Raw genomic sequence first — 24564 nt, 5'->3', positions numbered from 1 at the left:
CTAGGTATAGGAATTAGTAAACAGGCTGGCGATAGATAGGAGGCATGTATGTCTGACCTCTGCTTCATAGGAATAAGTTTTGAGCTGTTGATTCGAAAAGATTGTTCTTCCCTTGTGAAGTAGGAAGAGGCCAGACATCCCCACCACACCATTTTTAGAGGCACAGAAAGGCACATGAAGAAATGATTACACAAACTGAAACCTATAGACATACAGTTATAGGCTTATAAGAACATATGCTGACGGAGGGGGCCATGGGGAGATGCTTAAGTTTGCTGGTTTGGGGTTTGAGGGACATTTGTTCAGATCTGTGGAGGTGGATTTAGTGTGCGGCTTATTCCCAAAGCCCTAAATGTCTCCCATCCCCCGAATCCATCCAAGAGCTCACTTTCTGGGATGGGGTTTGAGCCATACTTGGTGCCAGGGGACTGGAGTTTCCCAATTCCATGCCGCATTCTAAAGCGAGTTCTTTCTCTTAACAGTGTGTGTAGGGGAGGGGTGGCATCCCCCGCCCCCTTTTCCTGAGACCAACAGTTTAGGGAAGCTTAGCCCCAGTAGTTACATCCACACCACCGCACCAAGAGCTTCTGGCTGCAGTCAAAGATTCCAAGCACGATCCTCACTCCGCCCTCCAGGGCTCCAGGCCTGCTCCAGTTCCTCACTTTTTGCTAGTCGCTCTCCACTTTCTGTTTCCCGTTTCATACTACACCCACTTATCTTAAAAACCACTTTCCCCACTCGGCGCCGGCAAGGGCCCCGGCACCGAGGCTCCCTCGGATTCTCTCTCTTCTCACATCGGCCTCTCCCAGGGTTCAGTAACGGCCTCATCTGTCGCTTTGGTCTCCTTGATTCCCTCTCTTCCTCTCCCTCCTCCCCTCCATCTCGTCTTCCTTTTCCCTCCCTCCCTCCCCTTTTCCCCCTTTCCTCCTTTCCTCGTTTCCTCTCCCTCCACTCTCCGTATTTTCTTTCGGCTGCCGGCCGGGGGCTCTGGCACCATGCTCCGGCTTCTCCGGTTGCTACTGCTGCTGCTGCTGCCACCCCCAGGATCTCCTGAGCCCCCGGGGCCCCCTGAGCTCCTAGGTCTGGCCCCGCTGTCCCCGGGGGCACCCCCGCAGGCACCGGACTTGCTCTACGCGGATGGGTTGCGCGCCTACGCGGCCGGGGCTTGGGCGCCCGCGGTGGCGCTACTGCGGGAGGCGATGCGAAGCCAGAAGGAGCTGGGCCGCACGCGGCAGGACTGCGGGGCGCGATGCGCGGCCGAGCCGGGGGCCGCGCTCCCTGAGGTGTTTTTCGACATCCCAGGGTCCGAGTCCGGACCCCGGCAGGCGTCCGGCTTTTGGGAGCGGCTGCTCCTCCGCGCCGCGCTTCGCCGAGCCGAGTGCCTGACCCAGTGCGCTGCGCGGAGGCTCGGCCCCGGGGGTGCGGCTCAGCTCCGCGTGGGGAACGCACTCCGGGACGCCTTCCGCCGCCGGGAGCCCTACAACTACCTACAGAGAGCCTATTACCAGGTGCGGGCCCATTGGGGTGGTTTCGGGGTTCCCAGCATAATCCAACTCCCTGCCCTACTTGGAGCTCACCACGAGAGGGCAGAATGCTGGTATCAGGGACTGGGGTGGGGTGGTGGGGGCGTACGCGGCCCTCTACAGTGAATAAGTCCTCTGTAGACCAAGCCGAGAATCTCTGGAGATGAAGGCAAAGGGAAAGCCTAAGGAGGGTGTGAGCAAAGCTAGAACGGGAGAACTCACGGGCGGGGCGGAATAGACGGCCCTTAAATATCATTTTAATCAACGTGGAGGTGACTAAAATGCAGCGGAGAGACGAGGGCGAAACCTGCCAGAGGACTGGAAGTTTAAGGGAGATGGTTTGAATTAGCCTTTTCTTGGGGACTGCGTGAACCCTTTAAGATTATAAAAGAAAAAAGCGCTAGGCTGAAGGCTCCCAGAGGCTGGCTTTTCTAGGGATGAGGGGGTACACGCTGCTCAGTTACTGGTATTAGTTGCTGCTGCCTACGTGGCTGGAGGTGGGGATGGGAGGGCACTGGTTCCACATACCTCAGTTCAGGGTCCTAGAGATCTGCGAGTTTTGCTCGTCGCTCAGGTCTCCCCCACTTATCCATCACTTTCACCTTGTCTTCCAAACTGAGACCATGAGGCTCCTCTGCCCCTTGCACTCTGGTCTTCAGGCCCCCATTCCTTAGATACCAGATTCCTGAGAGTCCTAGCATGCTGGTTTCTAAGGGGTCTGGAGGATGAAGGGTGGGGCCATTCTGACTGATGAGTCTTACAGAGGCGCCAGTGACTGTCCCAGAGTGTCTGGTCTGGGAAGGCTGGTAGCAGGGCAGAGGTCTGACACCCCTACCTCAGGGTACTGACTCCATCATCCCTTCACTCAGATGAAGAAGTTGGACCTGGCAGCTGCTGCAGCACACACCTTTTTTGTAGCCAACCCAACACACATACAGATGCGAGAGGACATGGCTAAGTACCGCCGAATGTCTGGAGTTCATCCCCAGAGCTTCCGTGACCTGGAGACGCCCCCACACTGGGTGAGAGCCTCAGCCCTAGTTCTGCCTGCCCCTAGCCTTAGGCTGGCTAGATTCACTGGCCTCACATGATGGTGGCCCTGTACAGCTTGGGTATCAGTAGACTTGGGTTCAGGTCTTTGGTGACCTTGGATGGAGAGTCCCACTCCAGGGCTCAGTTTCCTTCCTAGATGGTTACTAATGCTGGGTGTTCTCAGATACTGATTCATTTTGATTTTTTTATTAGTATTATTATGCCCACCCCTGCCTTCCCTAAGGTGAAGAGGGGCATGATTGATTCCATGCCCCAAATGAGACCAACACTGCACTCCCCTTCTATTTCACAACCATGTATGTTACCCCCAGGATCTCAGGTGATTGATCACCCCTCCCCAACAGGCAGCCTATGACGCAGGCCTGGAGCTTCTGGGGCGTCAGGAGGCAGGACTGGCACTGCCCAGACTGGAGGAGGCCCTGCAGGAGAGCCTGGTCCAGCTGGAATGCTGCAGGGCTGGCTGTGAGAGCCCTGAAGAGCAGCAAGGAGAGGAAATTGAAGAGAAAGAAGGCACCGGGAACCAGGGGGGCCTCTATGAGGCCATTGCAGGTAAGGGGCTAGGAGTGTGTAGAGATTCCAAATTCCAAGGGGAGGATCACACACAAGTGTAATGGCTCATATATGTCCTTTGCAGGGCATTGGATTCGGATCCTACAGTGCCGCCAGCGCTGTGTGGAGGACATGGCCACACGTCCTGGTCGAAGCTCACCTGTCCCCGACTTCCTTCCCAGTCAGCTGAGATGGCTGCATGAGGCCTATGCTCAGGGTCAGTTGTAGAAGGGTGTGCTCTTGAGGTGACTGGGATTGAAAATGGTGGGGGAGGGGGTAATGCCGATCTGCCCCTGATGTCATCCTGAGCCTCCTGTCTCCACCCCTCCCATCTGTCTCAGGATCTGTAGTTTTACTGTCAGGGTTCCATGGGGACCATCACTTCAGGAAGACTCTAATTGCTCTCCTTCTTTGGTGCCGTTGTGAAACATTCAGGAGGGCTCCTTCTACCCTTCCTTTATTTTCTCCTCTTCTTCCTCTTTGAACTCTACCCAGCGAAGGTATGTTTGAGTAAGCTATTGAAAGAAGCAATGGATGAGCATGTCTGCCAGGTGGGAAGGGGGCTGTTAGAATTGGTTGGCATTGGGAGACCATCTTCTACAGCTCTGCCTCTGTCCACCTGTCTCTGCCTCTACCCAAAAATCACTGCCATCCCCCAATCCCACCCCATTACTCCATCTTCAGTAGGGAATCTGTCCCAGGCTATGGAAAATGTCCTGAGTGTCCTGCTCTTCTACCCGGAGGATGAGTCTGCAAAGAATTCTCTGAACCGGTACCAGGCCCAGCTGGGAGAGCCAAGACCAGGACTTGGACCAAGAGAGGTGACCCTTCTCCCCATGTGCCCCATTGGAAGTAACCCTAAATCAAACAAATTTACTTGAGAAATAACCTGGACCTGGACACCCCCTTCTCCTTCTGTCCCCTCCCCCCTCCCCCCCCACCCCATTCTGGTCTATCTGAGTTACCTGGTGATGCTGTTACACAAATGGGTAACTTTAAAGAGTAGAACTACTTTCTCAGAATTCCAGAGGGTAAAAGTCCAAAACAGGGTCTCAGCCATGTTGGTTCCTTGCTTAACACCATACCTTAGTTTCTTGAATTAGATCCTCACATGGAATCTCTCTTTCCAACCATGAGTGCATGCCTCTATGTCTAATCTGCTCTTTTTGTAACTCAGAAGTGATTAGGTTTAGTAACCACTGTACACCGACATGATCTAAACTTTTTTATTACATTACATTATGGAAAGTGATTACATTTTATTACATTAGATGTAAGGTAAGTACATTACATTAAATGACATCAACAGATACAGGGATTAGGATTCCAACACATATTTTGGGAGACACATTTAATTTATAACATGATCTCTTACCAGAATATTCCAGTCCCTAATCCCACATCTGACTTCTGTCTCAACTCCTTGCTCCCCATTTCAGACTGTACTTTCGAGTCCATCCCCAACCCCAGTCCTCTCCTGCTTGTCCACTTTCTGCTCCTTCTCATACCCATGCATACACAGCAAGTACTCACACACATACATACCTGCCTCCACCCATGTGAACCCAGACACTGCAACTATTGAAGAAGGAAGGTTGAATGGAGAGGCACAGTGAGGGTTTAGGGGCAGGCAGTCTCTAAAAACCTGGGGCTGCCCGGCTGTCCTCCAGCTTTAACTACCCTGCCCCACTTAACATCTTGTCTCATATCTTCTTCCTACTATCCTGCCCCCCTGCTCAGGACATCCAGCGTTTCATCCTGCGATCCCTAGGGGAGAAGAGGCAGCTCTACTATGCCATGGAGCACCTGGGGACCAGCTTCAAGGATCCTGTGAGTAACCCCCATTTTCTCCCATTACACCTTCCCACCCCTGAATGCTCCCAAGATAATAGGGATGCCGTAGGAACCCTGGTGACACTTTAGGATAAACGCTGGACTACTGAACTGCTAATCACAAGGTCAGCAGTTCAAGTTCACCAGCTGCTTCTTAGGAGAAAGATGAGGCTTGGAAACCCTAAAAAGGGTTTCTATGAATTGGAATTGACTCAATGGCAGTGGGATTTTTTTTTGGGGGGGTGTGGTGGGGGATGGTTTACATTTATATCCACCACTCATCTGTCAGTTTGTGGTGGTGACTTTCATGTAACTGTGATAGTGGGAGCTATGCCACTGGTATTTTAAATACCAGCAGGGTCACCTAATAGTACACAGGTTTCAGTGACTCTTCCAGACTAAGACAGACTAGGAAGAAAGAGAGGCTGACCCCTTCTGAATGGTTAGCCGCTGAAATGACTAGCAGTGGAACATTATCAGAAATAGTACCAGAAGATGAAAACTTTATGAATAGTAGTGGAGCTCTGTCAGATATAGTGTTGGAATATGAGCCCCTCAAGTTGGAAGGCACTCAAAATCTCACTGGAGAAGAGCTGCTTTATCAAAGTAGAATTGACCATAATGACTTGAATGGAGCAAAGCTTTAGGGACCTTCATTTTCTGATGAAGTAGAACTCAAAATGAGGAGAAACAGTTGCAAACATTCATTAATAATCAGAACTAGAATGTACGAAGTATGAATCTAGGAAAATTGGAAGTTGTTAAAAATAAAATGGAACACTTAAAGATCAATAACCCAGACATTAGTGAGCTGAAAAGGACTGGTATTGGCCATTTTGAATCAGACAATCGTATGGGTTAGTATGCCAGGAACATCAAATTGAAGAGGAATAGTATTGCAGTAATCTTCAAAAAGAACATTTCAAGTTCTATCTTGAAGTACAATGCTATCTATGATAGGAAAATATCCATATGCCTACAAGGAAGATCGGACTCATGGTATGGCACTGTAGGATCAGCACTGGACTTAGAACCACAAGGTCAGCAGTTCTAACCCACCAACTGCTCCTCAGAAACCCTATACAGGGTCACTATGAGTTGGAACTGACTCGATGACACTTAACAACAAGGAAGACTAGTTCATATCACTATTATTGAAATTTATGCACCAACCACTAAAGCCGGTGATGATGAAATTGAAGGGTTCTACTGGTAGCGTAGTGGTTACGTATCGGGTTGCTAACCTCAAGGTCAGCAGTTCGAAACTACCAGCCGTTCCGCGGGAGAAAGATGAGGCCTTCTACTCTCGTAAAGATTTACAGCCTCGGAAGCCCTGTGCAGGGTCACTATGAGTTAGAACCGACTCCACGGTACTTAACAACAACAACAACCAACTTTTTTAGTCAGAAATTGATCAAGCACGCAGTCAAGATGCATTGTGATTAATTACTAGTGATTGGAATGCAAAAGCTGAAAACAAAGAGGAAGAATTAATAGTTGGAAAGTATGGCCTTGGTGCTAGAAGTGATACTAGAGATTGTGTGATAGAATTTTTGCAAGGCCAACAATTTGTTCATTGCAAACACCTTTTTAAAACAATATAGAAGGCAATTATAACACTTGGACCTCACCAGATGGAAGACACAATAATCAAATTGACTGCATCTGTGAGAAAAGATGGTAAAAAAGCTCCATATCATCAGCCAAAACCAGGCCAGGGACTGACTGTGGAGCAGACCTTGCGTTGCTCATTTGCAAGTTAGGTTGAAGTTGAAGAAAATTAAGACAAGTCCATGAGAGCCAAAATATGACCTTGAATACATCCCACCTGAATTTAGAGACCATCCCAAGAACAGATTTGATGCATTAGACACTAAAGACTGCAAACCAGAAGAAACATTAAAAACATCATACAGCAAGAAAGGGAAAGGTCTTTAAAAAGATAAGAAAGAAAGAAAATACAAAAATGGATGTTAGAAGAGACTCTGAAACTTTCTTGTTAGCATAGAGAAGCTAAAGCTAGTGGAAAAAATGAATAAGTCAAAGAGGTGAACAAAAAATTTCAAAGGATAGCCTGTGAAGACAAAGTAATATAATGAAAATTTGCAAAGACCGGGTGTTAGAAAACCGAAAGGGAAGAACATGCCTAGCAGAAAGAACTGAAGAAATGCAAGCTTCAACTTACAATGTTAAATGACTCCATAGGCAAAATACTGAATGAAACAGAAAGAATCAAAAGAAGATGGAAGGAATACACAGTCACTGCACCAAAAAGAAATGGTTAGTGTTCAACCATTTCCAGAGCTGACATATGATCAAGAACCGACGGAACTAAAGGAAGAAGTCCAAGCTACACTGAAGGCATTAGCGAAAAACATGGTTCCAGGAACTGACAGAACACAAATAGAAATCTTTCAACAAACTGATGCAGCACTGGAGGCACATCTATGTCAAGAAATTTGAAAGACAGCTACCTGGCCAACCGATTGGAAGAAATCCATATTTGTGCCTGTTTCAAAGAAAGGTGACCCAGCAGAATGTGGAAATCATCAAACAATATGATTGTTATCACTAGCAAGTAAAATTTCGCTGAAGATAATTTAAAAATGGATGCAACAGGAAACAGGAAATTGTGAGAAATTCAAGTTGAATTCATAAGAGGGCATGAAAGGACTGGTAATGTGCTGACATCAGATGGATCTTGACTGAAAGCAGAGAATACCAGAAATATGTTTTTTGTGTGCTTTATTGACTATACAAAGACTTTCAACTGGTCATGACAAACTATGGATAACATTGCAAAGAATGGGAATTCCAGAAAACTTAACTGTGCTCATGAGAACCTGCAAATAGACCAAGCGGCATGGAGATACTGAATGAATGAGAATCAGGAAAGGTGTACACTAGGGTTGTATCCTTTCACCATACCTATTCAGTCATTCGCCGAGCACATAATCTGAGAAGCTGGATTATATGAAGAACGCGGCATCAGGATTGGAGGGAAACTCATGAACAACCTGCGATATGCAGATGATACAACCTTGCTACATACTAATGAAGATCAAAGACTACAGTCTTCAGAATTTCGGTTTGCACCTCAAAAATGTAAAGGAAACAAAAATCCTTACAACTGTACCAATAAATAACATCATGATAAATGGAGAAAAGATTGAAGTTGTCAAAGTCTTCATTTTGCTTGGTTCAACAATCAACACTCACAAAAAAAGCAAATGACTTATTGCATTAGGCACATTTGCTACATAAGACCTCTATAAAGGGTTAAAGAGCAGAGATACCAGTTTGAGGACTAAGGTGTGCCTGACCCAAGTCATGGTATGTATTTTCAGTATCTCATATGCATGTGAAAGTTGGGACAATGAATAAGGAATACCATAGAAGAACTGATGCATTTGAACTCTGGTGTTGAAAAAGAAAAAAGTCCCATGGACTGCCAGAAGCACAAGTCTGTCTTAGAAGAAGAGCAGCCAGAATTCTCCTTAGAAGCCAGTATGGTGAGACTTCATCTCTCAGACTTCCGACATGTTATCAGGAAGGCCCAGTCCCTGGAAAGGACTGGTAATGTGTAAAGTCAACAAAAAAGAGGAAGACTCCCAGTTAAATGGATCGACACATGGCAGCAGCAGTGGGCTTAAATATAATCATAGTTGTAAGGATGGCACAGGACCAGGCCATGTTTGGTTCTGCTGTGCATAGGACTTGACTCAATGGCATGATGGCAGTGGGTTTGGTTTTGTGAGGGTTAGAGGGAGTCTGTCATCCAGTTTTATAGACATGGTCATGTAGGACTGAATGCCAGTCACTACTCTGCCATTGATAAGCTCTGGACCGTAACATTCCCTAACCTCTATTTCCTTACTTGACTCCTGGTGTGGCACTCTGGGATCAGCACTGAACTGTGAACCACAGGGTCAGCAGTTCAAACCCACCAGCTGCTCCTCAGAAACCCTATACAGGGTCACTGTGAGTTGGAACCGACTCGATGGCACTTAACAACAAACTTAGAATACCTATCACATATGGCCATTGAAACTCTGTCATTTGATGTAAAGTATGGAAGGCTCAAGAAACCCTGTTGGTACAACAGTTAACTTAAAGGTTCAAACCTATCCAGCTGTTCCACGGGAGAAAGACCTGCCGATCTACTCCTGTAAAGAATATAGAAAATCCTCTGGGGCAATTTTGCTCTGTCACGTGGGGTAACTATGAGTCAGAATCGACTTGATGCCATCTAACAACAACATGGAAGGCTCTTCTGCTTTTATTACTCCTGTTGTCACAAGAGGAAACTAAAGGGCAGAGGTTATCTATAGCATACAGCAAGGTTTCTGTACACTGTTGACATTTTGGGCCAAATAACTGTTTGTTGGTGGTTGGGGGTGGAGGATTTTGGTGGTTGTCTTATGCAAGGTAGGATGGTTAGCAGCATCCCTGGCCTCTATCTGGTAGATGTCAACAGCACCACTTACATCGTGACAATCAAAACTGTTTCTAAACATTGCCTAATGTCCTCTGTTGTTAAACAACTCATAGATACCCTGTAGTGGGTTTCCCAGGAGCAGCTGGTGAGCTTGAACCGATGATCTTGTGGTCAAATCCACCTTGCAGTACAGCACACTAACTGACGTTACACCAGGACTTCTCTCGGGGTGGCAAAATCACCTTGGTTGAGAACCACTGGTTGAGAGTATGGATTCTGAAGCCAGTTCAAATTCCATTTGTGTCACTTACTAGCCATGTGATCTGACAGTCCTTCGTTTTATTTATTTATTTAACGTTTTATTATGAATTGAGTGAAGGCTTACAGACAAGATCATCAGATTTACATTCAACAAATTATACGCTTTGTTGCATCTCAATGATTACAATCCCCTTTCTGCAACAACAGTTCCTCTCTGTGGCTTCCGTTTTACATATTATATTTCACAAATGAACAAAGCAAAAATATTTGATATTCACATACAAAACAAAAAATACATATTCATTTAAATGTTCAGAGTCCTTCATTTTAAAATGGGCGCATTAATACTACTTATTTCATAGGACTGGTTTGACTATTGAATGGTAATTCTATTTCTTTATGTAAGTTCTTAGGAGGGTGGTGGTGGTTATGTGTCATGGAGTTGGTTCCGACTCAGAGACCCTATACAGGGTTTCCAAGGCTGTAAATCTTTATGGGAGCAGAAAGCCTCGTCTTTCTCCCGAGGAATGGCTGGTAGTTTCAAACAACTAACCTTGAGGTTAGCAGCTGATTTGTAACCACTATGCTACCAGAGCTCTTTAAATTCCTAGAATTCCTAGAATTGTTGTTGTTGTTAAATGCTTTCAAGTCGATAGCGACCCTGTATAGGGTTTCCAAGGAGCAGCTGGTGAGCTTGAACCACCAACCTTGAGGTTCAAACGGCTTTGCAGTCTGGCGCATTAACCCACAACACCACACCAGGACTTCAGAATTGTTAGAATAGCACCAGGCAAATAATGAAAACTATGTTAAGTTGTTTTGTTGTTGTTGTTATGATAACGATCCAGAGCCCAGAACCCTGATAGTGAGTCCAGGCCTTTCCCACCACTCCCTTTCCCCCTGGATGAAAGAGGACCTTCATGTGATAGTACAGAGTCAATGTCAAGGAGCCCAGGGGCTAGACGTGGGTGGTAGGTGATGGAGTTTTTCCTGACTGTCCCAGGACCCCTGGACCCCAAAGGCTTTCATCCCTGAGGCATTTAGAGAGAAGCTCAGGTAGGAGATGCTCTGTGGTGGGAGGGGCCTGGTCTGAGCTGGAAAGTGGGGGAAAGGGTTGCTGGCATGTTGGTTCTGGGGAAGATGGATCTATCTATACTGCCCTGTGCATCCACTGAGCATGTCTCTCACCCCTGAGAGAGGATCTGGAGAAGAGGCCTTGGGACGATGAGCCTCTACAACCAAAGCCCCTGATCCACTGGAAGGGTGAGTTTCTAGAGGAATCTGAGGGCCTGGGGGCTGCCAGGTACTGCTGAGCCTGCCTTCAGGGGATGTCCAACCACCTCCTTCCTGTCCCTCTCTTCAGATGTCCTTCTCCTTGAGGGAGTGACCCTGACCCAGGATTCAAGGCAGCTGAATGGCTCAGAGCGAGCAGTGTTGGATGGACTGCTCACCCCAGCCGAGTGTGGGGTGCTGCTGCAGCTGGCCAAGGTAAGAAGACTAGTGAGTAGATGGACCTTCATCTGTAGGGACCCTCAGACACAGCTGCCACTCCCTGGCTCCTGACCAAGTTGCCCCCTGTTCGGCACTGTGCTAACTCTCACTAGGACTGAACTGACCATGAAGTGGATGTTTTTTACAAAGAAGTGTTGTTACAAAGTGATTGTTATTGTTAAGTGACGTTGAGTCGGTTCTGACTCATAGCGACCCTATATAGGGTTTCCAAGGAAAAGCTGGTGGGTTTGAACTGCTAACCTAGTGGTTAGTAATCTAATGTTTATCCTACAGTGCCACTCCAGGACTCCTAGAAAGTGACAGGGGTAAAACAAAACAAAAAAATACGAAGGCATGAAAAATGGTGAATTTCCTTGGGGAGCACAATGGCTCTGTAGGATGAGCACTGGACTGTGAGCCCAACAACTGCTCCACGGGAGAAAAAGGAGACTTTCTGCATCTACAAAGATTTACAGCCTCAGAAACCCTATACAGTAGGGGTTGTTGTTGTTGTTGTTAAGTGCTGTCAAGTCAGTTCCGACCCTGTATAGGGTTTCCGAGGAGCAGCTGGTAGGGAACCTTTTTTCTGCCAAAATTTATAACATCATTCATGGGTCATACAAGATTATCAACTTTAAAATTAACTTACTATATTTGCTTATTTAATTAACTCACCCCTAATGTGATAGCTAAGGCGCTCTGGTAGCGTAGTGGTTACGAATCAGGCTGTGAACCGCAAGGTCAGCAGTTTGAAACTACCAGCTGTTCCGTGGGAGAAAGATGAGGCTTTCTGCTCCCGTAAAGATTTATAGCCTTGGAAACGCTGTACAGGGTCTCTATGAGTCGGAACCAACTCCACAGCACATAACAACAACAGATGTGATAGTTGGAACTGCAGTTGCCTTGGCAGGGCCAGACCAAATGATTTTGCAGGCCTTAATATGGTCTGAGGGCCAAGTGTTCCCCATCCCTGTCAGGGTCGCTATGAGTCAGAACTGAGTTGATGACACTTAACAATAACAACAGTCCTCGGTTAGCTGAAAGTTTAGTTATTTCTTAGTCTCTATGACGTCTTGATGTCCACTGTAGGATAAGCAATACTGGACTGCTAAAAGCAAAGTCAGTGGTTCAAACCCACCAGCCTCTTCTTGGAAACCCTACACAGGGTCACTGTGAGTTGGAATCAACTTGATGACACTTAGCAGCAGCAACAACTAAGTTCTGGCCAGTGTACTATTGCTATTGTTGTTAAGTGCGATCAGGTCAGTTCTAACTCATAGTCACCTGTATAGGGTTTCCAAGGAGCAGCTAGTGGGTTTGAACTGCCAACGTTGTGGTTCAAACCAACCATGTAGTCCAGTGCTTATCCTACAGTACCACACCAGGACTCTCAATGTACTATAATAAACACTAATGTGTGGCAGCTTCCTATAAATATCTTTATAAGATAGTTTTCAAGTATCTTTGTCCCCTGCTTCTTGTCCCTGTTTTCTTTCTGTTAGTTAGAATGTGAATATGATGACACTTGAGCAGCCACTTTGGACTGTAAGACAGAAATCATATGCAGCAGACAACAGAGTAGTAAATCCAAAATCTGTGTCCCTGACACTATGCATAACTGTTTTAGCCTTAGGCTGCCTACTGCTAGGCTCTTCTATTTGAAAGAAAAGTGAATTTCTCTTTATCTTAAGAATAAAAAACGAAAGAAGAATATGATGCATTATAGGAACTGTAATTGAATGTAGGGATTAAGAGCATGGGCCAACTCTAGTCATTATCACCTTTGTGACCTTGGGCAATTTGTTTTAAGTTCTCTGAACCTACTTTCCTCATCTGTAAAATAAAAAGTTGGAGCTCTGGTAGCGTAGGGGTTATGAATCGAACTGTGAACCTCAGGATCAGCAGTTTGAAACTACCAGCTGTTCCACAGGAGAAAGATGAGGAATTCTGCTCCTGTAAAGATTTATAGCCTCGGAAACCCTGTACAGGGCCACTATGAGTTGAAACCGACTCCACAGCACCACCACCAAAATAGAGGCAATAATAGTGTTTTTGTCATGACTTTTGTGAATGTTAAATTAATTAGTTAGTACATAGTAAAACTCTTAGGAAAACATAGTGCTCAGCAAGTGTTAGGTCTCCCTTTACCATCAGGCTGCATTAGAGAGATGGTGAAGAACCTTCTGTAGACACCAAGGAGCTGGGCTTCATTTGTAAATGGTGGACAACTATTGAAGGAGCCCTGTGGCATGAGGTTAAAATGCTTGACTGGCCAGCTCAAATTCATTCTCGGTGCCCCAGGAGAAAGATGTGGCAGTGTGCTCCTATACAGATTTACAGCTTTGGAAATGCTATGGTTGCTCTAAACCAAAAAGGACTCAATGGCAGTTTGGACAGCTATTGAAGGATTTAAGGAGGAGTTGATTTTTGTGGGAGCCTTGGTGGCATAATGTGTTAAGCATTGGACTGCTAAGTGCAAGGTCTGTTCAAATCCATCAGTAGTTCTGTGGGTGAAAGATGAGGTGAAAGATTTACAGTCTCTGAAATCCTAAGAAACAGTTCTTGTTATGAGTTGGAATGACTTGATGACAGCAGATATAGAATACAATGGGAGAGGAAAGACTAGAAGCAGAGGAAACTTGGGGAGAGGTCAGAGCAGCACTGTCTCATTTCAAGAAGATGGAGAGAAGCGAACAAGTGAGAAATGCTTAGAAGATCAAAGATCAATAAATTAAGGGTTAAATCTATGTAAAGGATGATGGGAAGGTGGAGTCAAATATAACTCCCAGATATCAGACTTTCATTCTGTTTCTTGATCATATTAAGATCTAGCCTCAAGGTGTTTACAATTGCTGTTTCATCTGCAAATCTCAGGTGATTCCTTATTATCATTAGGTTTCAGTTGAGATGTCACCTCCCCAATTAGCAGCTCCTTGCCCCTGCCTGAGTACTCTCAAGGTTATAACTCTATTAAAAGTTTCTTCATAGCATTGACCACCATCTGATTTGATTTTTTCATTTACTTATTTACTTAAAAAGATTTTTTTCCAGTGTGAAACAAGATTTATTGCAAGATTGAATACAAATTGAGGTGCAGGATAGAAACTAGTTGAACCACTTGTTTTCTTGTCATGATTCTAACTCAGTGGATTTTAACCCTGGCTGTGGATCAGCGTGATCTGTATAGTTGTTGATTTTCACAAAAATATTCTGTCTAGGATAGACTAAGTCCAGTTGGTCTTCCATGTGTACTTTTTCTTTTTCTTTTTTTTTAAGTTTTTATTGTGAATTGAGTGAAAGTTTACAGGGCAGATCACCAGTTTTGCATTTAACAAATCATGTATCTTGTTTCATTACAATGATTATAATCCCCTCCATGTACTATCAGATAACAGTATTTCTCTCTATTCACTTTAGCTCTCTCTCTCTTTTTTTTTTTTTTAAAAACACTCAAGCATATATAATAATTTAAATCACCAAAGGGCACATTCTGCAAGTCTACCTCCTGGCCTCCAGCTCTCAGTCCCTCTCTTCCCATGAACCTAGAGTCCTCAGCTGCTCCCTCTATGTCCCCATCTCTGCCTCCATCTCTGGTGTCGCTGCTTCTCTGGATAAGGTCTCGCATTCCACTTGTGATCTTCTCCCTTGATGGTCCTAGGGTCCTTTGTTTCTGGACTGTAAGATTAACTACTCCCCTGTTTTTGATGCAAAACTTCTACCTTTACAATTGTGACAGTCGCAATTAGTCATGATAACAATTACTTACTATTGAATCATAAGAATCTTATCCCCATCTCTTTTCACCAGACCCATCTAGACAAGGTGAAAACTATTCAGTGGGGACTCTTTCTCCCCGACACCCTCTTAAACTAAACTCCCTCTTGAAACCTTGTAAGCCAGTCACTTCATACCTTTATTGCCCCCTCATTTTAGGTAGCCAGTGTCTAAGTTGCCTGTTACTTTTTCAATTTTTATCTCAAAATATAAGCTCCATGAGAGCAGGGACTTTTGTCTTGTTCACAGTTCTATCCCCAGTGCATAGAACAGTGCCTGGCTCGTAGTAGGCACTCAGTACAAATTTGTTGAATGAATGAATAGAATAGAAGATCAGATGACTAGGTGGTCTCTCAAAGATGAGTTTTTTGAGATTGTGATACCTTAACTAGGTAGTGATACTTTAACTGAGATTCAAAAAGTCGAATGAAGAATATGGAAGGGAACGACCCTAGTTCTAGACATCCAAATAGTGGGAAGCACTCAAGTGGTGAGGGTTCTTTATGTGGTTGTATATTTGGGACTCAGTATCAACAAGTTGAAGCATGGGCTCTGTAGGTTTACCAAGAGAATGTCAAGTGAGAAGAGGCCAGAATGATACTCTGACAGATGCTGTTTGCCTAACTTCCAGCCTGGACCTGGCCTGATGTCAAATCCCTGTTGAGGGTCTGTTTCTAGAGAGAGTCTTCTCTTCTTAGCTCATTTGTGAATCAGGGATGAATGGTTGGTCAAGGTCTTCCTGCCTCATCCCCAGTTGTCCTTACCCTGCCCAAGCTCCCTCCCCAGTGTGGAAAGCTCTGTCCTCAGTCCCCTTGGTGAGTAAATTTCAAACCTTTACCAGAGTGACAATACAGACTGCCATGGAGGTAGTCGTTCTAGGGGGAAGGGCAGGAACTCAGGAAAAGGAGTCACAGGAGGGCTGTGAGGGCTCATGGTCACTTCCAGGGAGTGGGAGGGCCAGGAAGAAGATCTGATGACCCATGGGCAGTGAAGTGGGCTGGGTGAGTGACTCTGAAGTAAATTCTTTCCGTTTAGGATGCAGCTGGAGCCAGGTCTGGCCATCGTGGCCGCCGCTCCCCTCATACCCGCCATGAACGCTTTGAGGGGCTCACAGTACTCAAGGCTGCACAGGTAAGAGGAGGCACCTGTGTCCTGGTCTGCTGTGCATACCTGAGGAAGAGTGTGTGCAGGAGGCTGGGCACCAGGGCCTGGGCCTCCTTGTGGAGGAGTTCCTAGGACTGAGTAGTATCTGAGCTGTTAGTCCAGCCCTGGGGAAGGGGTGTTGTCCTAAGGTGAGGGAGGGATCTGTTTGGACTGAGGGAGAGAGCTGGTTGATGAGAGTCTCCAAACCCATTGTGGAAAACAGTGGAAATAGGGCAGGGGCTAGGACTGGGACACCCCGAGCCCACCCCCGCCATTATCACATGCCTGTCCTGCCCTTCCTTTTGCCCTCTGCAGTTGGCCCAGGCTGGGACTGTGGGCAGGCAGGGTGCTAAGCTGCTTCTGGAAGTGAGTGAGCGTGTTCGGACCTTGACGGAGGCCTACTTCTCTCCAGAGCGGCCCCTGCACCTGTCCTTCACACACCTGGTATGCCGCAGCGCCATAGAAGGTAACTGCCAGGGACCCCAGCTGCTCCTCCCTAACTTCACACCCCTGTCTGGCACTGCACACCCTCAGCACCCCAACTAGGGTGGGCTTCTGCCCTAACTCCAGGAAGACCCTAACTCCTTTGTTCAATTGAGAGCCTGGCTTATTCAACAGCTGTGACCCAGGAAGCTGCCATGTTTGTGGGCCCACAGAGCAGCCGTTGGGTGTGCATGGGGCACGGAGGCATTAATCAGGCCCCTTTGCATCTAGGCGAGCAAGAGCAGCGCATGGACCTGAGTCACCCAGTGCACGCAGACAACTGTGTTCTGGACCCTGACACCGGAGAGTGCTGGCGGGAGCCCCCAGCCTACACCTATCGTGACTACAGGTGGGTGGCCTCTCCCGGAACCAGCAGGGAGAAGTTTCCCATAAAGCAGGCCCATGCTAGGGTCTCACTGCCTCCTGTCTTCCTCCCTGCGCAGTGGAATCCTCTACCTCAACGATGACTTCCAGGGTGGGGACCTGTTCTTCACAGAGCCCAACGCCCTCACTGTCACGGTATGTGGGCGGAGTTGGGGGGTGGGGTGACAGGTAGTCAGCTCTAGGGTCAGGATTCAAAACAGAAGCTTCTCAGAGGCAAATGCAGGGAAATGGTTGGGGACACTTTAACCCTTTCCCCTCTGGACCTCCAGCCTTCCTTGTAACTTCTCTGTGATCAGGACCTGAGGCATTTGGGAAGATTGAAAATACTCCTTCCTCCTCAAAGCAAGATGAACATTGTAGTTGACAGTCAACTGCTGGGTCATCTAGACCTGAGTTCAGATTTGGGTTCCTAACCTTTCTGAGGTTCAGATTCCTAAATGGAATGATAATAATAGTACCTATTTTAAAGGGCTATTAGTGAAAGAAGTGAAGTAGATAATACAGCTCAAAGAATGAATAATTTATTGTTCCAAATTGCCCCATAATTTATTCATATCGAGTCAGTTCCAATTCATAGTGATCCTGTATAGGGTTTCTTGAGTAGCTGGTGGGTTTGAACCGCCAACCTTGTAGTTAGCAGTCCAGTGCTTATCCTCCAATGCCACACCAAGAGTCCAATAATAGACAGTTTATAAATTAGGTGCCATTATTACTTTCTCCCTACTCCTGGATTGTGGAGAGTAGCAGGTAGAAACCAGGGACTAGAATTGAGTAGGTAAAGAGAGGCAGTAACTTCTAATGGCCTAATGTTCTGACTAGCATCTTGGTATGGCGCTGCAGGATAATGAGCTGGACTGCAAGATTGGCTTGAACCACAAAGTTGGCGGTTCAAGCTCACCAGCTGCCTCTTGGAAACCCTATACAAGGTTGCTATGGGTTTGAACCAACTCGACGACACTTAACAACAATGCTCTGACTGGATGCATTGGCTCTGTAAGATAAGAACTTGTCTGTAAACCTTAAGGTCAACATTTCAGGCCCACCAGCTTTCTGCTCCCGCAAAGGTTTACAGTCTCAGAAACTCTATACAAGGTTGCTGAGTTGGAAGCAACTCCACAGCACTTCACAACAATACTTTGTCTTATTCATTTATCTCCTCCTTTGTCAAAGATTTATTTCTGGGTTCTCAATTTTGTTCCATTGATTTCTATATCTATCACTGTACCAGTACCAGGCTGTTTTGACCACTGTGGCTGTGTAGTAAATTTTGAGATCAGTAAGTGAGAGGTCTCCCACTTTGTTCTTCTTAAGTAATGCTTTATTTATCCAAGGTCTCTTTCCGTATAACGTTAGTAATCAGTTTTTCCATCTCCTTAAAGAAAGATGTTGGAATCTGGATTGGGATTGCATTATATCCACAGATTACTTTGGGTTGTTGTTGTTGTTGTTAAGTGCCATCGAGTTGGTACCGACTCATAGCGACCTTATGCACAACACAATGAAACATTGCCTGGTCCTGGGCCAACCTCACTAGTTGCCACACTTGAGTCCATCAACGCTGCCACTTTGCCAATCCATCTCGTTGGGGATCTTCCTCTTTTTCTCTGACCCTCCACCTTACCAAACATGACATCTTTCTACAGTGACTGGTCCCTCCTGACAATATGTCCGAAGCATGAGAGACGAAGTTTGGCCATCCTGGCCTCAAGGAGCACTCTGGCTGCACTTCTTCCAACACAGATCTGTTTGTTCTTTTGGCAGCCCATGGCATTTTCAATACTCTCCTCCAACACCATAACCAAAATCATCAGTTCTTCTATGGTCTTCCTTATTCATTGTCCAGCTTTCACATGCATATGAGAGGCTTGGTTCAGGCACACCTTAGTCCTCAAGCTGACATCTTTGCTCTTCAACACTTTCAAAAGGTCTTGTGCTGCAGATTTGCCTAATACAATACATCGTTTCGTTTCTTGACTGCTACTTCCATGAGTATTGATAGTTGATCCAAGAAGAATGAAGTCCTTGACAACTTCAATCTTTTGTCCATTGATAAGAATGTTGTTTATTGGTCCAGTGCTGAGGATTTTTGTTTTCTTTACATTGAGATGTAATCCATACCAAAGGCTGTGCTCTTTGATCTTCATCAGTAAATGTTTCAAGTCCTCTTCACTTTCAGCAAGCAAGGTTGTATCATCTTCATATCACAGGTTCTTAATGAGTCTTCCTATAATCCTGATATCACGTTTTTCTTCATAGAACCCAGCTTCTCTGATGATTTGCTCAGCATACAGGTTGAATAAGTATGGTGAAAGAATACAACCCTGTCGCACACCTTTCTTAATTTTAAACCATCCAGTGTTCCCCTGTTCTGTTTGAACTACTGCCTCTTGGTCCAAGTACAGATTCCTCATGAGCACAATTAAGTGTTCCGGAATACTCATACTTTGCAATGTTGTCCATAGCTTTTCATGATCCACACAATCGAAAGCCTTTGCATAGTCAATAAAGCACAGGTAAACGTCTTTCTGATATTCTCTGCTTTCAGTCAAGATCCATGGGACATCAGCAATGATATCCCTTGTTCCACGGCCTCTTCTGAATCCAGCTTGAACCTCTGTAAGTTCTCCTGTCAATGTATGCTTGCAGATGTTTCTATATTATCTTTAGTAAAACTTTACATGGGGAAGAGATTGTCTGATGATTTCCACATTCCTTTGGGTCACCTCTATTTGGAATGGGCACAAATACAGATCTCTTCCAATTAGAGGGCCAGATAGTTGTCATCCAAATTTCTTGGCAGAGATGAGTGAGTGCCTCCCGTGCCACCTCACTTTCTTGAAAGATTTCAATTTTTATTCCATCAATTCCCGGTGCCTTGTTCTTTGCCAGTTCCTTCAATGCACCTTGGACTTCCTCCTTCAGTATCATTGGCTCTGGATCATAAGCTACCTCTTGAAACGGTTGAACATGAACCAGTTCCTTTTGGTACAGCAACTGTGTATTTCTTCCATCTTCTCTCTTTTTTTTTTTTAAGTATTGAATTATTTAGTCATATTTTAATCATGGTGATTCCAAATCAGTTTCACTAATTTCTTTAAATATTTCACTATAAAATATATGCTTTTGGAGATACTTAATTTACCAAATACTTATTTATTTTCAGTGTTCCAAACTACCCTGTCTTATAGGGTTGCTCTGAGTTGGAATTGACTAGTTGTCAATGGATTTTTTTTTTTAAATGTTTTATTGTGAATTATGTGATTGTTTACATGGGAGAACATTAGTTTTACATTCATTCTATCATACATCGTTTCATTGCCATGGTTACAATCCCCTCCATGCATCATTAACCAATCAAACGGTTTACACTACAAGCCTGCACCCTGGTCATCAGCACACAGCACCTCTCCCTCTCTGGGCCTAAAGTCCCCAGCTGCTCCATCTCTCCACCTCATCATCTCTGCCTCCATCTCTGGCATCACTGCTTCTCTGGGTAGGGTCCCATTCTCCGCTCTTCTCCATTGTAGGTCCCAGGGACCTCCGCTCCTAGACCGAAAAGTTAATCACTCCCCTCCTTGCATTTCCAACCCTCACAATCAGTCCTGATAACAATTATTCACTATTGTATCACAAGAGACCTATCCTCATTTCCTTTCATCAGCCCTGCTTAGGCAGATAGGATACTACTCAGTGCTTCCATCTTCTCTTGATACTTTCTGCATCATTTGCCCAGAGAATCTTTCAATAACGAAAAGCAAGGCATGAATTTTTTCTTCAGTACCCACAGCTTGAGAAATGCTGAGCGTGTTCTTCCTTTTTGGTTTTCTGATTCCAGATCTTTGCACATTTTGTTGTAATATTTGGCTTTATCTTCTTGAGCTGATCTTTGAAATTTTCTGTTCAGCTCTTGGGCCTCCTCTTTTCTTCCATTTGCTTTAACATCTCTATGCTGGAGAGCAAGTTTCAGTGTCTCTTCTGACATCCATTTTGACCTTTTCCTTCTTTCTTGTCTTCTTAATGACTTTTTGCTTTATGTATGATGTTCTTGATGTCATCCACAACTCTTCTGATCTTCGTTCTTTAGTGTTTAATGTATCAAATCTGTTCTTCAGATGATCTCTAAATTCAGGTGGGATATATTCAAGCTCTCATGGACTTGTTTTCATTCTCTTCAGCTTCAGTTTGAATTTGCATATGAGTAATTGATGGTCTGTTCCATAGTCTGCACCTGGCCTTGTTTGCACTGATGATATGGAGCTTTTCCCTCGTCTCTTTCCACAGATGTAGTCAATTTGATTTCTATGTATTCCATCTGGTGTGGTCAATGTGTATAGTCATCTCTTATGCTGTCTAAAAAAGGTATTTGAAATGAACAAATCATTGATTTTGCAGAATTCTATCATGCAATCTCCAGCATCATTTCTATCACCCAGGCCATATTTTCCAACTACTGATCCTTCCTCTTGCTCCCAACCTTTGCATTCCAATCACCAATAATGATCAATACATCTTGATTGTATGTTTGATTGATTTCAGATTGAAGAAGTTGGTAGAATTCTTCTATTTCATCCTCACAGGCTTTAGTGGTTGGTGCATAAATTTGAATAATAGTAGTATTAACTCGTTCTCCCTGTAGGCACATGGATATTATCCTATAACAGACAGCGTTGTACCTCATGACTGATCTGGAGTATGTTCTTTTTGACAATGAATGCAACACCATTCCTCTTCAATTTGTCATTCCCGGCATAGTAAACCATGTGGTCCTCAGATTCAAAATGGCCAATACCAGTCCATTTCAGCTCACTAATGCCTAAGATATTGATGTTTATGCATTCCATTTCATTTTTGACAACTTCCAATTTTCCCAGATTCATAATTCATACATTCCATGTTCCAATTTTCAATGGATGTTTATAGCTGTATCTCTTCATTTTGAGTTGTGCCCCATCAGTAAATGAAGGTCCCGCGGGCTTTACTCCATTTGCGTCATCACAGTCAACTCTACTTTGAGGAGGCGTCTCTTCCCCGGTCGCATTTTGAGTGACTTCCAACCTGAGGGGCTCATTTTCCAGCATTATATCTGACAATATTTCCCTGTTGTTCATAAGGTTTTCAGTGACTAAATATTCGGAAGTAGTTCATCACTCCTTCTTCTTAGTCTCTTTTCGTCTGGAAGCTCATCTGAAACCTGTCCACCATGGGTGACCCTGCTGGTATTTAAAATACTGGTGGCATAGCTTTCAGAATTACAGCAACTCATAAGCCACCACAGTACGACAAACTGACAGACAAGTGGTGGTTACTTTGGGTAGTGTTGACATTTTCACAATGTTAAGTCTTCTTATCCATGAGCATGGTATATTATTCTATTTTTGTAAATCTATTTTGGTTTCTTGTCGTAGTGTTTTGAACTTTTCTTTGTATAGGTCTTCTGTTTCCTTGGTTAGATTTATATTCCTAAGTATTTCATCTTTTGGATGGCTATTGTAAATGGTATTGTTTTCCTGGTTTCCTTTTCAAAGCTGTCTTTATTAGTGTAAAGGAATCTGACTGATTCCTCTTCATTTTTACTGACCTTCCTCTTTATCAAGCATGATGTCCTTCTCCAGGGACTGGTCCCTCCTGACAACTAGTTCAAAGATCCAGAAACCAAGTCTAGCCATGCTGGCTTCCAATTAGCATTCTGGCTATGCTGTGGTTCTTTCAAGACAGATTTGTTCTTCTGGCAGCTCATGGTACGTTGGATATTTTTCTCCAACACCATAATTCAAAAGTATTGATTCTTCTATAGTCTTCCTTATTTGTTGTGCATTCTTCACATGCATATGAGATGATTGAAAGTGCCGTGATATAGGTCAGGCACACCTTGGTCCTCAAGGTGACATGTTTGCTTCTGAACACTTTGGGGAGGTCTTGTGCAGCAGATTTGTTTGATTCAGTGTATTGTTTGGTTTCTTGACTGCTGCGTCCATGAGTGTTCATTGTGGATGTAGGCAGAGTGGGGTCTTGACATCTTTAATCTTTTCTCTGTTTCTCTTACCAGGGCCATGTTCCCCAGCTACTGATCCATCCTCTTTGTTTCCAACTTTCAAATTCCAGTCGCCAGTGGTTACCAGTGCATCTTCATTGCATGTTTGATTGGTTTCAGGCTGGAGGGGTTGGTGGAGTCTTTAATTTTATCATCACTGGCTTTGGTGGTTGGTGTGTAAATTTACATAATGTTGGTGTTGACTGGTCTTCCTTTTGGGTGTATGGATATGGTCCTATCACAAACAGCATTGTACTTCAATGCTTTTTGACAATGGATATGATGACATTCTTTTTCAATTTTTTGTTTCTGGCGTGGTGAACCATACCAGTCCATTTCAGCTCATTAATGCTAAGGATGGAGCTTTAATGTAATGATCATTAAAGCCAACTCTACTTTGAAGAAGCAGCTCTTCCCCAATTGTATTTTAAGTGCCTTCCAACCTGTTGTATTTATCTTCTAGCAATGTATCAGATAATGTTCTGTTGTTATTCATAAAAATTTCATGGCCAACTTTAAAAAAAAAAAAGTTTTCAACTCAGAACAATCCAGCTACTGATAATCCAGGTCCTCCTTAGGGTGGAAAATGTCTCCAAGAATCCTATCCTCTTCTGCCCAGGGTCTGGCTGCACCCACACCCTCAGATTTCTTCCCATTCTGGTTCAAAAGGTTGAAAATTCAGGGCACCCAGGGCAGAAGGGAGGGGGAGATCAACAGAAGACCCTTGGTGGAGGCCCCTTCCCCCCTAAACTCCCTCTGGCATTTTTTATCTCCAGATTGAGGCTGGTTTCCCGTTTGCCCAAGCTGGTGCCTGAATTAAGGAATGGCGAGTGATGGGCAAGAGAGTAGACCCTCTCTGTGCCCCCTCACTTCCATCCCACCCTAAGAGGGCCCACGCCTCCTAGAGCTAAACCTGCCCTCACCATCCCCAGGCTCAGGTTCGTCCTCGCTGCGGACGCCTCGTGGCCTTCAGCTCCGGTGGGGAGAATCCCCATGGTGTGTGGGCTGTGACAAGGGGACAGCGCTGCGCCTTGGCACTGTGGCACACGTGGGCACCTGAGCACAGGGAACAGGTGAGGGTTTTCAGGGATAGGAAGGGGTGTGGGTTCTCCTGGGGGTGAAGGGTGGATGAGCAACTATTGAGAAAGTCCACAAGTGAGGGGCAAAGGCTGGCATACCCCAGGGAGGGTGTTTGGGATGGGATCGACTGTAGGAAATTGGACTAGACTCTCCCACCACCCTTAGGAGTGGGCAGAGGCCAAGGAGCTACTACAGGAGCCAGAGGAGACTGAGGAAGAGGAGGAGGAAGAAATGTCCAGCAGAGACCCGGCCCCAGAACCCCCCAACCGCAGGCTTCAGCGGGTCCAAGACAAGTCCGGGAAGCCGCCTCGGGTCCGGGAGGAGCTGTGAGGGGCTGTGCTGGCTCCTTGAGGAAGTGGCCGTGACCTGTGAAGGGCTACCTCAATACCAAGACCAACTGGAAGCCCATGTGACATTCAGAGCAGAACAAAGAGTTCTGTCTGCACACCCACCTTCTTGGGATCCACAAGGGTCATCCCAACCTAGGCTTCAGAGGACACTGCATAGACTAGCCCAGAGCT

General features: G+C 45.3%; 1 protein-coding gene across 1 annotated transcript; it reads left to right on the top strand.

Annotated features, from left to right (window-relative positions):
- The first annotated feature begins 881 nt into the window (after positions 1-881).
- Positions 882-24414, top strand: LEPREL2 (leprecan-like 2). The gene is made up of 15 exons (XM_006862637.1): positions 882-1508; positions 2393-2545; positions 2921-3125; positions 3211-3342; positions 3810-3946; positions 4866-4955; positions 10661-10713; positions 10853-10920; positions 11021-11145; positions 15958-16053; positions 16381-16531; positions 16780-16897; positions 16992-17067; positions 23896-24036; positions 24209-24414. Exons 1-15 carry the CDS (start codon positions 996-998, stop codon positions 24371-24373), a joined length of 2223 nt encoding a protein of 740 aa, XP_006862699.1. The 5' UTR covers positions 882-995; the 3' UTR covers positions 24374-24414.
- Positions 24415-24564: the final 150 nt, after the last annotated feature.

Source organism: Chrysochloris asiatica, unplaced genomic scaffold (assembly GCF_000296735.1).
Source record: "Chrysochloris asiatica unplaced genomic scaffold, ChrAsi1.0 scaffold00050, whole genome shotgun sequence".
Lineage (NCBI taxonomy): Eukaryota > Metazoa > Chordata > Mammalia > Afrosoricida > Chrysochloridae > Chrysochloris > Chrysochloris asiatica.
The sequence above is the reverse complement of the archived record's forward strand: the minus strand, read 5'-3'. Positions and strand labels throughout refer to the sequence as shown.